The 12,100-nt window shown below is 53.3% G+C and overlaps 1 protein-coding gene across 2 annotated transcripts; it reads right to left on the bottom strand.

Moving 5' to 3' along the window:
- Positions 1-7,930: 7,930 nt before the first annotated feature.
- Positions 7,931-11,229, bottom strand: IFI6 (interferon alpha inducible protein 6). Of its 2 annotated transcripts, none has more exons than XM_045782595.2 (5): positions 11,127-11,229; positions 10,059-10,154; positions 9,634-9,717; positions 9,403-9,552; positions 7,931-8,300 (listed from the first exon to the last, which is right to left on the bottom strand). In XM_045782595.2, the coding sequence occupies exons 2-5, from the start codon at positions 10,126-10,128 to the stop codon at positions 8,191-8,193; spliced, it is 414 nt and encodes a 137-aa protein (XP_045638551.1). In that variant the 5' UTR covers positions 10,129-10,154; positions 11,127-11,229; the 3' UTR covers positions 7,931-8,190. The 2 variants fall into 2 exon arrangements, with proteins under 2 accessions (XP_045638551.1, XP_087714465.1); XM_087858339.1 differs by lacking the exon at positions 7,931-8,300 and adding an exon at positions 8,771-8,881.
- Positions 11,230-12,100: the final 871 nt, after the last annotated feature.

Here is a 12,100-nt window from a genome sequence, read left to right as displayed (position 1 = left end):
ACAGACATCAAATAGCGGCAAGAAAGAGGGTACATGACATGGGTGGGGCTGGTCAAGATCTCTAAACTGAGATCTGAAGGACCAGTATGAGTTAAAGTAGGGACGAGAAGAGTGTTTAGGTCTGAGAGAACAAGAGGTGCAATGCCTAGAGGCAACAGACAGCCCTGCATTTTCAAGGAACTGAAAGTTTAGCATGGCGGAAGGGTAGGAAGCAAAGGGCAGTGCCTGAGCTGGGTGAGGTCAGAAGTCACCCGTCCTCATCTAAAAGGGGATCCGTCTTAGGGGTCAGGATCCACCCCGTCCCATGATGGTCAAGGATGAGGAACAAGGAAGGCGAGAGAGGATGGGGCAGGGAGGGAACCATCTGTGCAAACACCTGGAGGAGAGGAAAGAGTTGAGAGCAGCTCAGTCCGGCTAGGGCCTGGCTGGGAGAGAGGGGAGGAAGTGTGGCTGGGACTAGAGACCCAGGTAGCGCCTTGTGGGTCTTGCTGAGTAGCCTGAGGGCCATTGGGAGTCACCAAAGGATTTTACATGGTGGTGAAAGTGTGTGTATTGGGGGAGGGGTAGTGATCCAACCGCAGTAAAAACATTGAGGAAGGATGTCTGGGATGCCCTTCAAAGTCCCTGCAGACCCCAAGACCCTGCAGAAACTCTGGGGAGTCCAGCACTCTTAGGCACAGCATCATTAGAGGCATCTCAGGGAGGATGAGGAAGTTCATTGTCAGAGGAACATCAGAGAAGTCAAGTGACACCTGGGGGTGGGGTCTGGTCTCAGCTCATCACTGATTCATTGAGTCAGTAAGTCTTAGCTCTCAGAACGTAGGGGCTGGAAGGACAATTCTCTCGTCAAGATGGGGAAGTGAGGCCCCCAGATAGGTTAAATGAAATTGCTCCAGACCACAGAGCAAATCAGCGGCAGAGTCAGGGTCAGGGAGCAGGAAGCTAGCATCTACTGAGGACGTAGTATGTGCCAGTCCAGTGCTAGGCACTTTATGCATCATTTAATGCAGTATGGCTTCATTCTGCAGATGAGCCGACTGAGGTGCAGATGGCACGACTCTTGTTCCGGGTCATATAGAGATAGTGCTGGAAGCCAAGTCTGCAGACTCCCTGTCCTGCAGCACCTTCGGGTCTACGTTTAAGGTGGGGGTGGGGGTGGGGGTAGGAGGCGGGGCGTGTCGAGGAGAGTGAGGGGGAGGGTGGGGCTCTGTTTCTGGGACTTTCCTCTCTGAGGTCAGAGGCCCGAAATAGTTGCGCTCCAGTGGGCGCCCCGAAGCTTGGCCACACTTTATATGCCCCGCCCGCCGCGGGGAGCGGTCTAGACACAGCGCGCGTCCCCTCCTCTGTTCCATCTCCCGTAGAACAGAGTGAACCTCGCCAAACGCTCGGCGCGCCGTGAACGTGCCCCGGGATGCCCCTGCGCGCTGAAGCTGGCGCCGCGGCGGCAGGGCCTGGCGGCCGGCTCCGGGGACACATCGACGCACTCCACTGCCTCTCCACTCCCAGCACAGCTCCTCCGACCGCCGCGGCTCTGAGCGTGGCTGCCGCCGCCCCGCGCCCGCCAATTAGGAGGCAGAGGCGGACTCCGGGCACGCCTCCCCTTGACGTCACGCAACCGTCCAGGAAGCCCCTCCCAGTGGCCTTGCCTGGGAAAGGCCTCGGTGGCGGGCGGTGCATGTGTGCTCTCGGTGGGTGGAAAGAACTCCCGTGTGAATTGCACACATTATACCTGCCCTGAGAAACAGAGGCAGGGTGAATAGTCTCCTAATTTTAAAATGTATTTATTCACTCAGTTGCTTTTCATCCACCCATCCATCGGTCTGTCCGTCCATCTGGACCATGCACCCCACCATCGCTACTGGGTGCCTTCTGTGTGCCAGGAGCTGAGCTGGGTGCTAGGGATAAATAACGATGAACCCTGTGCTTGTGTTCAGGGAGCTCAGAGTCTAGTGAGGAAGTCTGACAGTAACAAATGCTTACACCAATCATGCTTTTATTACAATCGTGATCCATTCTCAGAACGTAAAGTACAGGCTGCTGGAATAACGGAGTGTTTAATTTAGATTGGGGGCTTGGGTCTCCGGAGAAGTTATATTTGAGCTGACTCCTGAAGCAACAAGAGTGTTCCAGGCAGAGGGAAGAGCTTGTGGAAAGGCATTGAGGTCGCCACGCACTTGGAGGGTTCTGGAAAGAAATAAGAGGCCAGTATGGCTGGAAAAGAGTTGGGGGAGGGGAAGCAAGGTGAGGTAAGACGCTGGAGCTTCGGAGGAGCACATTATTCAAGACCTTGAACACAAGAGTAAGGGAGTAGAATTTTAAGTGTGATGGGCAGCTCCTGGGGGGCTTTAAGCTGGAAGGGGGGGGGGTCACTTTGTTTTGCTTTAAGATCTTCCTGGCTCTGTGTGAAGAATAGACAAGAGTGGACACAGGGAGACCCATTAGGAAGACCTTGTAGGTGACCTCCAGGACTGAGGGTAGTGAGCTAGATGATGAGAGGGGAGCCATGTGGGTGGAGAGCCATGAACAGACTCAAGAAATAATTAGAAAATAGGTTCTACAGGCGGCTGGTTGCTGGATTGAGTGTGGGGGGATGGGTGGGACCAAGGGAGGTTAAGTACTTTTATTGGACAATTATTTGTAGAGTCCTCTCTGGGTGCCAGTTACTGCTCTAGAGTACCTGTCAAGATTCAGATCCTGGTCCTGCCACTTGCTAGCTGTTTACCTTAGGGAGTCATTTAACCTCTCTCTGCCTTGATCTTTTCCTTTGAAAAGCAAAGATCCCAATAATACCCAAGAGGATTGTTGTCAGGATTAAATGAGTTAATATATGTAAAACCTTGGATCTGGAGGTCTGAGACTGGGCTCTGAGGCTTAGTACTTGGACTTGGTTACTTGGGACTGAGTGCTTGGGCCTGTAACCAAGGCTCCATTTCTTGAGCCTGCCCCTAACCTGACTCTCCTCTCTATGGCTTCATAGCACACGAAAAGGGTGTGACCCTACCTGTCTGCACTGTTTGCTCCACAGAAACCTCAGATGGAAGGGAAATAGGAGGCTGCTCTGGACTTCTCCATGGGGCCTTGCTGGGGCCCCTTTCTTTTCCCCCTAAGCCAGGAAACCCATACTCCCTACTCTTCTGCCCCTCCCCCACAGCCATCTGCTTAAAGGAAGTGGCTCTTTAGTTCTTCACAGGAAGCCACAGGCCTCCTCTGCCTCAGGTCCCTCCAGCTACTGCTGACCCAGGCCCTCTGCTGGCCCAGGCCCCCTTCAAGGCTGAATCCAGGGATACCCTATACCTGGCATCATTCTCTGCTGCCCAGCCAAGGAGAAGTGTGTGTGGATTGTTCTTCTCATTTCCTTTAGATCCCCATGGCTCCAGTCTGGAAGCACAGGCTGTAGGCCTGAAAGTAAGACCTGACTGCAGAGGGTCCTGAGTGCTCTGCTGAGGAGTTTGGAGATCCCAGCATTGCAGGACGGAGGGCCTGCAGTGCAAGGGAGAGGAGGGGCAGGCCCTGCAGGGATCCTCAGGATTGACCACTCCTGTGAGCTTCAGGAGCTCCTGCTGTAGAGCACAGGCAGGGTCTGATTCGTTTTGGTTTTCAGCGTCCTTGGTGGGGTCTGCCCTGGGGAGGGCTGGTGGTAATTGTGGAGGGGCTAAAGGATGATGCAGGCTGAGGGAGAGTCAGGGCGGGACTGTACTGCCACCTGGTGGCCACAGCAGCACATAGCACCATGAGATGGTGCTGAGAGGAAGTGAGCTGACTTTCAAGGGTCTGGGGGCCAGGGAGGCCCTTAAAGAATAAAAGAAACCCCTACGTGAAGGGATTTTATTAAAGAGGAAGACACCTCTCACTTGAGTACTGGGGAAAGACACTCCAGGTCTGGATGGGAGTCCAACTCCTCCTCTCCTCCATTTCATAGACTAGGACACTGAGGTCCAGAGAGAAATGATGAGGACAGAGGACCTCAATGTTGTTTTCCATCAGGGCAACCACACAGATGGGATCTATTTTTGGACTTGTCTTAGGGTGTGGTCTCAGAGTGAGGAACTGCCCTGCTGGTTTCTAGTCACCCTCTTTTGTGACCAAACATGGCATCTCTCGGCACCATCACCCACCTTAGTCACCAAAGTTGGCACCACAAGGTGGCTTTTGGCAGCTTCTAAAAATAAAATCCACTCTCAGAGGGCCAGGATCAGACAGGACTGAGAGGATTCCGAAGCATGTGCTCCAGGCTCAGCAGTTTTAGGCAGGAGGTAACTCAGAGACCATAATATCCAAGCCCCCTTGTTTTAAAAACGAGGAAGCTGAGACTCGAAGGCAGGTAACCTGCTGGAGGCACCACCCTGTTGCTGGGCCAGGACTCGGCTTTTTGTCTCTCTGAAGGCCATTGCCAAGGAGGAGTCTACCAGCGCATTAGCGTCTCCTGACGTGTTGCAGTCGTGAATTCTGGCTTGTGTTCCTCATTCTGCCTCACACTTTGGAGACAGGATGATCGTGGCCCATGATGGCTCCCGAGGGCCAGGATGGGTGGAAGGAGATGGGGGCAAGGACAGGGAGGGAGGAGGGGGTCATAGATTCTTTGTGCGGGCTCCTTGTCTGTGCACTGTGGGCTCCAAGGAGGTGGGAACTGGGTCTCTTCCACCAGTGTTCTCAGCAGCCGGCACAGTGCCTGACAGACTGAGGGCCCCATAAATGCCTGAAGAATGAAAGCAAGGAGTCCTCCTGCATAGACCCATGGGATCCTGTGGTAAGAAGAGTGTCCCCTTAAAGACGGGTCATTTTCAGTGTCATTCAGCCTGACAAGTGCTGAAGCCTCAAATCTGAAATCCTGGGGGCAGAGCTGTCTGTCTCTGGCCTTGAAGCTGTTCACGTGAATAAGATGCCACGGGAAGGGACGTCTGGATGGCTCAGTGGCTTAAAGTGTCCAACTCATGGTTTTGACGAAGGTCATGATCTCAGGGTCCTGGGATTGAACCCTGAGTCAGGCTCCACGCTCAGCATGGAGTCGGCTTAAGGATTCTCTCCCTCTTCCTCTGTCTGTCCTCTCTCTCTGTCTCTCTCTCTCATATAAATAAATCTTTTTTTTAAAGATTTTATTTATTTATTTATTTGAGATAGAATGAGAGTGAAAGAGCACAAGCAGGGGAAGCAGCGGGGAGAGGGAGAAGCAGACTCTCTGCTGAGCAGGGAGCCCGATGCAGGACTCCATCCCAGGACCCTGGGGTCATGACCTGAGCCGAACTGAGCCGCCCAGGCGTCCCCCCCAAAATAAATAAATCGTTTAAAAAAAGATGCCGGGGCACCTGAGTGGCTCAGTCGGTTAAGCATCTGCCTTCAGCTCAGGTCATGATCCCAGGGTCCTGGGATCGAGTCCTGCATCCACATCCGGGCTCCCTGCTCAGTGGGGAGCCTGCTTCTCCTGCTCCCTCTGCCACTCTCCCTGCTTGCAGTCTTTCAGTCTCACTCCCTCTCAAATAAATAAATAAATAAATAAATAAGATCTTAAAAAAAAAAGATGTCAAGGGAATAAGTGGGGGGTATATGCTCCTGGGGGCAGGGTGCCCACCCTTGGGAGAAAGGAAGAACAGAAAGGAGCTCTGGTGAGCTCCAGAAAGTAAACCCTGACTCCAAAGTCACATGATCTAGTTCCCGGCTGTTATTTGGCTTTTTCCTATCTGCTTTAGGCTTTCATCTTACAAAGGAGGAAACCGAGTCACATGAAGTGAAGGAACTTGTGTTAGGTCTGTAGGACTCCAGAGGAAATTCCTAGCTACTGTGCTCCACTGCCTTGTTTGAAAACCGCAGCCTCATCTGTGCTGGAGAATGCTGAGTAAGAGGTTAAAGGCCTGTGTTTACTCAGACCAGTGTTAAACGGGGTTCAGCTCCCCTATCCCCGGGCCTACATGGTAGTGGCAGTGGGTATTATCAAGGGTCCCCGAGGGACAGAACAAGAGGTCCAGTCATCCTTCCCATGAATACTGGGGAAGGTGAAGGGACGGGTAGATGGGAGGCGGCTGACCTCAGGTTCCATTCTACCCACATATATTAGACTACTGCGTGCCAGGCCTGTGCCAGGCATTGGGGAGGAGAGATATTAGAGACAACGCCCTCCCTGAAGGTGTTGAGGGTTACACACTGTGTCTCTGGGATGTCAACCCTATAGAAAAACTGGGGTGCAGGGCTCGGTCGAGTGTGAAGCTTGAGACTCCACCTCCTCTGTGGGTGGGGGTCCCCCGTCTGCCCCTCTGGGGGTGGCCCCGGCCAAGACAGGACTCTGCTGAGGCCCTATGGTGAGTGTCAGGTCAGGGGACGCAGCCCAGCTTTTGCTCTTTTTTTTTTTTTTTTTAAGATTTTATTTATTTATTTGACAGAGAGAGACATCCAGCGAGAGAGGGAACACAGGCAGGGGGAGTGGGAGAGGAAGAGGCAGGCTCCCAGCAGAGGAGCCTGATGCGGGGCTCGATCCTAGCACACCGGGATTACGCCTTGAGCCAAAGGCAGACGCTTAACAACTGAGCCACCCAGGCGCCCCCCAGCTTTTGCTCTTGGACACAAGCCATGAAGAGTGCCTGAGGAGCAGGCGGTGTCTCTCCCACCTGCGCATCTCTCCCACGAGCAGCGTTTCTCTGGGGCCTGGGGCAGGCCCACTGAGCCACACGACTGCCGGCTGCAGACAGGGCATTAGATCTGGGGCGGGAGCGGGTGGGATGGGACCTCTTACCCACCTTCCCACACACATCGGTAATTGGAGAAGACTTTGGGGATTATAAGTGGGGCGGGGCAGGCGAGGCCTGAATGGCACTACCGTGGCCCTTTTGTGACCAGCTTTCGTGGTTCACACGGGACCACTCCCCAGGGATGCTGATCTCTGCAGGAGGCTGGTCTGGGCTGGAGGCTGGTGCGCCCACTCACAGACCAGAACCCTGGTGCCGGCACCAGCCCTGTCTTCACTGCCATTTGATTTCTGGGACCTCTATGCCACCCCCCCGGACCCCGCCTGGGTCCAGGCACCCTGGTTCACCTGGACAGGCCTCTCGAACTTTGGATCCCCCCAAAGGTTTGGGATGGCCTTTCCTTTCCTTTTTTTTTTTTTTTTAAAGATTTTATTTATTTATTTGACAGAGATAGAGACAGCCAGAGAGAGAGGGAACACAAGCAGGGGGAGTGGGAGAGGAAGAAGCAGGCTCACAGCGGAAGAGCCTGATGTGGGGCTCGATCCCACAACGCCGGGATCACGCCCTGAGCCGAAGGCAGACGCTTAACCGCTGTGCCACCCAGGCGCCCCTGGCCTTTCCTTTCCATTCAGAAGGCGTAAAGGTTCCATATGCAAACTGTCCCCTTGATCCCCAGAGTTCTTGGAGGAAAGGAGACCTGGCCGAGCTGAGCCCTCAAAAAGCTGCCGTTACATACTTTCCCCAAGGAGAAGGTCTGGCGTTATATTCTCCATCTAAGGGAGATCGCTCTGCGCTTCCTCAGAGAACGGAGATCAGGTTTCTCCATCTCTGCCTAATCAGAAAAGTAGCTGGAAGCTTCTCCCACTGAGAACAGACTGAGCTCTGCCTCCCCGGGCACCCTGTGAAATCGAGCCTGAGTGTTCACGCTGTGGCAGGAGGCTCTGCTGGGAAGGAATCCCAGAGGAGGGGATGTCTCAGCTGGGTTATGAGCTTCAGAAGGACATTCGAGGCAGTAAGAACAGCATGTGCTGAGGCCCAGAGACAAAACCACCTGGTTAGGTTCCGGGAGCTGTGGTTGGCTTCAGAGAGGAAGGGGTCGGAGGTGTGTGGAGAAGGCAAATTAGAGCCAGATCTTGCAGGGCTTCTCACAGTAAGCATGACTCACAGAAGGGCAAAGCATTTTCCTTTTTTTTTTTTCTTTTTTTAAAGATTTTATTTATTTGTTTATTTGAGAGAGCTTGAGCACGAGAGCGCAGGAGCAAAGGGAGCAGCAGAACGAGCGGGAGAAGCAGGCTCCCCGCTGAGCAGGGAGACAATGCAGGAGTCAAACCCAAGACTCTGGGATCATGACCTGAGCCAAAGGCAGATGCTTAACTGACTGAGCCACCCAGGTGCCAGGGCAAAGCATTCTCTGATTGAATTTTACTCTGTGTTTTCACTTAGGTCACCGATGAGTGTGACAGAGAAAGCTCTGGACTACAATTGGAGGAAGGAGTGGGTTCCCAGTTGCTGCTGGCTACTCCTCTTCTTCCTCCTCCTCCTCCTTGCTGTTTTCTAGGTGTTTGTGGACCGTGTAGCCCAGTAAGGCACCAATCTTACCCAGGAGGACACTGCCACCGCTAGCCCCTGTAAAGCAGAGAGAGCCAGGTCACTTGGGGCCTGGGAATCCAAATGCCTGGAAACCATTAGTGAGGTCCAACCTCTTCATTTCCAGTGGAGAAACAGGGGTCCTGAGAGAGGACAGGACTTTTGCAAGGTGAATTCTAGTTCTCCCTTGACTTGTCATGTCAAACCAGAGATGTGTTTCAGAGTGGAAAATACACAAATAACAGCCAATTCTCTTCACATCTGCGGTGAACACACTGTGTTATTAATAATGCTAATAACAGCCACCTCAGTGGAGACGTCCCTCTGGGGGCTGGGGGTTCACAAGTAAGGGATTTCATCCCCCTTACAACCCTGTGACATGCACAAGCGCAAGCATCTTACAGCACAGGACTGTTCCTAGCTTTGCCCACAGCCTTCACCTCCCACTGCTGGGGTGTAGACTGATCTGTGTCTTCTCTTCTGCCTCCTCTGAGAAGGGCTCTATTCTTTTGGGCTGGTTCTTTGAGCTTTTGTCATCCAGAATTGAGAGCAGATGGAAGATTCAGGAAGGCAGAGGGGGAGTCTGCCAGGGGCAATTTTTTCTCTGGGATTTTAGAGGCCTCAGAGAGAGAGGGAGGGAAAGAAAAAGAAAGTAGTGGAAAAGAGAAGTGAATGCATTTTTTTTTTAATAAAAAAAATTTTTTTAAAAGTATAATCTCTACACCCAACATGGCGCTCGAACTCACAACCGGGAGATCAAGAGTCACATGCTCTACCAACTAAACCAGCCAGGCGCCCCTCTGCACCACCTTTTTTGCCAACCTGGTTCTCTAGGATTGAGCAGATTCATAAAATGATATATTAAGGATGGTCATCCCTGTTAACAGATAAGGAAACTGAGGCTTGTTGTGACCTGGCCAAAGCATCAGTGAGGCACCTGGCTTTCGTGGTTAAAAGCGAGGAATATGATGAGGTTGGAATCCTGACTCTGAGGCTAATTAACTGGGAGAACGCGAGTACAGTACTTAGTCCCTCGGTGCCTCAGTTTCCCCGCCTGCAGGATGGAGAGTGTAAGAACACCCGGACTCGTGGTGTCACCTGGCTCTGGCAGCCCGGCCCGGGGGCCCGGCCGCCCACTCACCGAGGCTCTGCAGCGTGGCCACCAGCCCCCCGGCGGGCACACCGCCCCCGTTCGCCACGGCCGACAAGCTCATCAACGAGGCGCCCACCGAGTTGGCGGCGATGCCGGTGCTCAGGAAGCCCAGCGCGGGCAGCCCGGCGGCCAGGAGCCCTGCAGGAAGAGGAGGTGACGAGGGAACGCCCGCAGCCGGGCCCGCCCCACCTTCCCGAGCTTTCCGGCCCCCGGACGCACCTCCTCCGACCGCCATGTAGGTCAGCGCACCCCAGAACCCGGAGCCTCGGTCTTTCGAGCGTCGTTCTTCCTGTTTTCGCTTGCCTATGGGGAGGGGACAAAGTGGAGTGGGGAGCGGGGCTCCCTTCTCTGTGCCTGATGCTCGAGACCACCCCTAGCCTTCCATTTCGGGGAGCCTCCCTGAAGGGAAGAGACTTCACCGAAGGCGCGGTGCAGGGCGCAGAACTGGCACAGAGTAGCTTTCGGGTGGGACGGAGGAATTGACATGGGGGCATTCGAATCTGGGACCCTGGCTACAGCGACCCGGAGCTGTCCACCGTGAGAGCCCTTCCCGTCCCGGAACCAGGGATCCTGAGACTCTCCCCCAGGGTCTGAAACTCTCCGCGTCTTTATCCCTCGGCCCTCCCGCCTGCGGGGCTCCTTACCTGCCTCCACCCCGCCGCAGGCGTAGAGTAGCAGGTAGCTCAGGAAGAGCGCCACCGCCTCCTGCCGCATGGGGGCGCCGCGCGCAGGCTTTGTCACTAGCCCGAGGAGGGGGAGAGAGAGGAGATGGTCTCCAGAGCTCTTTTGGACCGGCTCGGTGGTTTCCCCTTCCTATTCTGGGATGAGTCCATAAAATGCAGCGAGGTGCTCTGGACTGAGCCCAGGACCCTCCTAACGAGCCGCGGGCTTTCAATTTCCTCGTGGCAACGACAGTAACACAGCAAGTGGTGCAGCCTAGACACACGCTCAAGACTCGGAATTCAAACCTTATGCTCCTTCCATTATAGCACAGAGTAGGAAAGTACATATGCCCCCAAACTCACCTCTCATGTGATCTTTGTCAGCTCAATGAATTTTCCTTGAATTAAAAACGAACAACCTCCCATATATTGAGGACTTAGCACTTCATGGCACTAGGCATTCATACCCGGAACAACCCCATGGGGTAGGTACCATTGCTCTCAACCATGTGTTACAGAGAAGGAAGCTGGAACTGGGAGCGGTTCAGTCATACTCCTAAGACTGCCCAGCTAGGAAGTGGCAGTCAGCATTTAAACCCACAGTTGACTGATGCCCGAACACACACTTTTTTAACAACCACTCCAGATAATTTCATTTATCCTCAAAGATGAACTCATTGTCACATTAGATCCTACATTAAAGGAGTTTCAGAGATCGTCCAGTCCTTTGGGCAGGTAAGGTAGCTCGGTCTCCATTTTACAGATGCCAAACTAAAGCCCAAAGAAGTGAAGTGCCAGGGTTAAGGCCACAGATTGCTGCTTTGGTACCAAAAGCTAAGTGTCATGCCTCTTGGCATTTTATACCCCAAGCCCCTCAAAGCTCCCAGGCCATCTCCTGGGACCAGTCCTAGCCCAGGGCACTACAAGGGACCCAGGGGATAGCCTCCCTGAGGAATGGGCATCCGGGCTCTCGGGGCATGAGGCTCACAGGCAGGCAGCCTGGCAGAGGCTGGCAGCTTGCCATTCACACTTCCTAGTTTCTGGGTTTACCTTGGTGGAGGGGAGAAGAGGAATCTTCCTTTCCTTCCCGGAGCCTGATGTTAGATGGGAATAGCGGTGAGGTAACAGCTCTCTGGCTGAAGGCTGGCTTTTTATAATCACATTTGGAATGCCTCCTCCACCCAGGCAACCAACCAATCCCAGACTGCGTTTCCTTTTCCCGGACCCATCTTGGGTTTTCTTTCCTCTTTCCTCCAGCTCTGCCCGGTGACGGTGTCTCTGCCATATCCACTGGCAGAAACATGTCACTGAAGCCAGGGCCTTTCTGAACAGCTGAGAGTATTCAAAACAGATCATGCTGGAGTGGGAAACACGGCCCTGCTGGGCTTCGTGAAGCCGAAACACCAGCTCCTCTCGGGATGCCGAGGCCTTTCACAATTCAATTCATAATAATGCCTACCATTTATCGAGCACTTTCTGCACAGCAGGGCCTATGTAAAATACCCTCTATACATGATCTCTTTCCTATCCCACAACAATCCTGCGGAGTATCATCTATTGTTTATAATCCTCATTATAAACAGGAGGAGATTTAAGCTTGTGGAAATGACGTCATTCGATTCCATGTTTTCTCAGGCTGGTGCTTCTGGGTGGTAGGCTTATGGTAAGACCAGGGAAGGCCATGTGCATGAGGCCATTGGCTCACATCCTTTGCCATAAAATGGATCCTCTGGTCCTGGTAATGGATTGAGCATTTTCTTTCTTTCTTTTTTTTTTTTTTTTAAGATTTTATTTTTATTTGTTTATTTGACAGCGAGACAGCCAGCGAGAGAGGGAACACAAGCAGGGGGAGTGGGAGAGGAAGAAGCAGACTCCTAGGGAGGAGCCTGATGTGGGGCTCGATCCTAGAACGCCAGGATCATGCCCTGGGCCGAAGGCAGACGCTTAATGACTGTGCCACCCAGGCGCCCCATCTTTTTTTTTTAATTAATTAATTAATTAATTTAACAGAGAGAGATCGTGCA

Source organism: Ursus americanus, chromosome 33 (genome assembly GCF_024610735.1).
Source record: "Ursus americanus isolate L20-20 chromosome 33, mUrsAme1.1.p, whole genome shotgun sequence".
NCBI lineage: Eukaryota > Metazoa > Chordata > Mammalia > Carnivora > Ursidae > Ursus > Ursus americanus.
The sequence above is the reverse complement of the archived record's forward strand: the minus strand, read 5'-3'. Positions and strand labels throughout refer to the sequence as shown.

Excerpts from the sequence above, each read along its gene's own strand:
- IFI6 (XM_045782595.2), bottom strand. The coding sequence starts at position 10,128 with ATGCGGCAGGAGGCGGTGGCGCTCTTCCTGAGCTACCTGCTACTCTAC. Across the intron at positions 9,718-10,058 it reads CTGCGGCGGGGTGGAGGCAG|GCAAGCGAAAACAGGAAGAA; the intron begins GTAAGGAGCCCC and ends CCCTCCCCATAG. Across the intron at positions 9,553-9,633 it reads CTACATGGCGGTCGGAGGAG|GGCTCCTGGCCGCCGGGCTG; the intron begins GTGCGTCCGGGG and ends CTCTTCCTGCAG.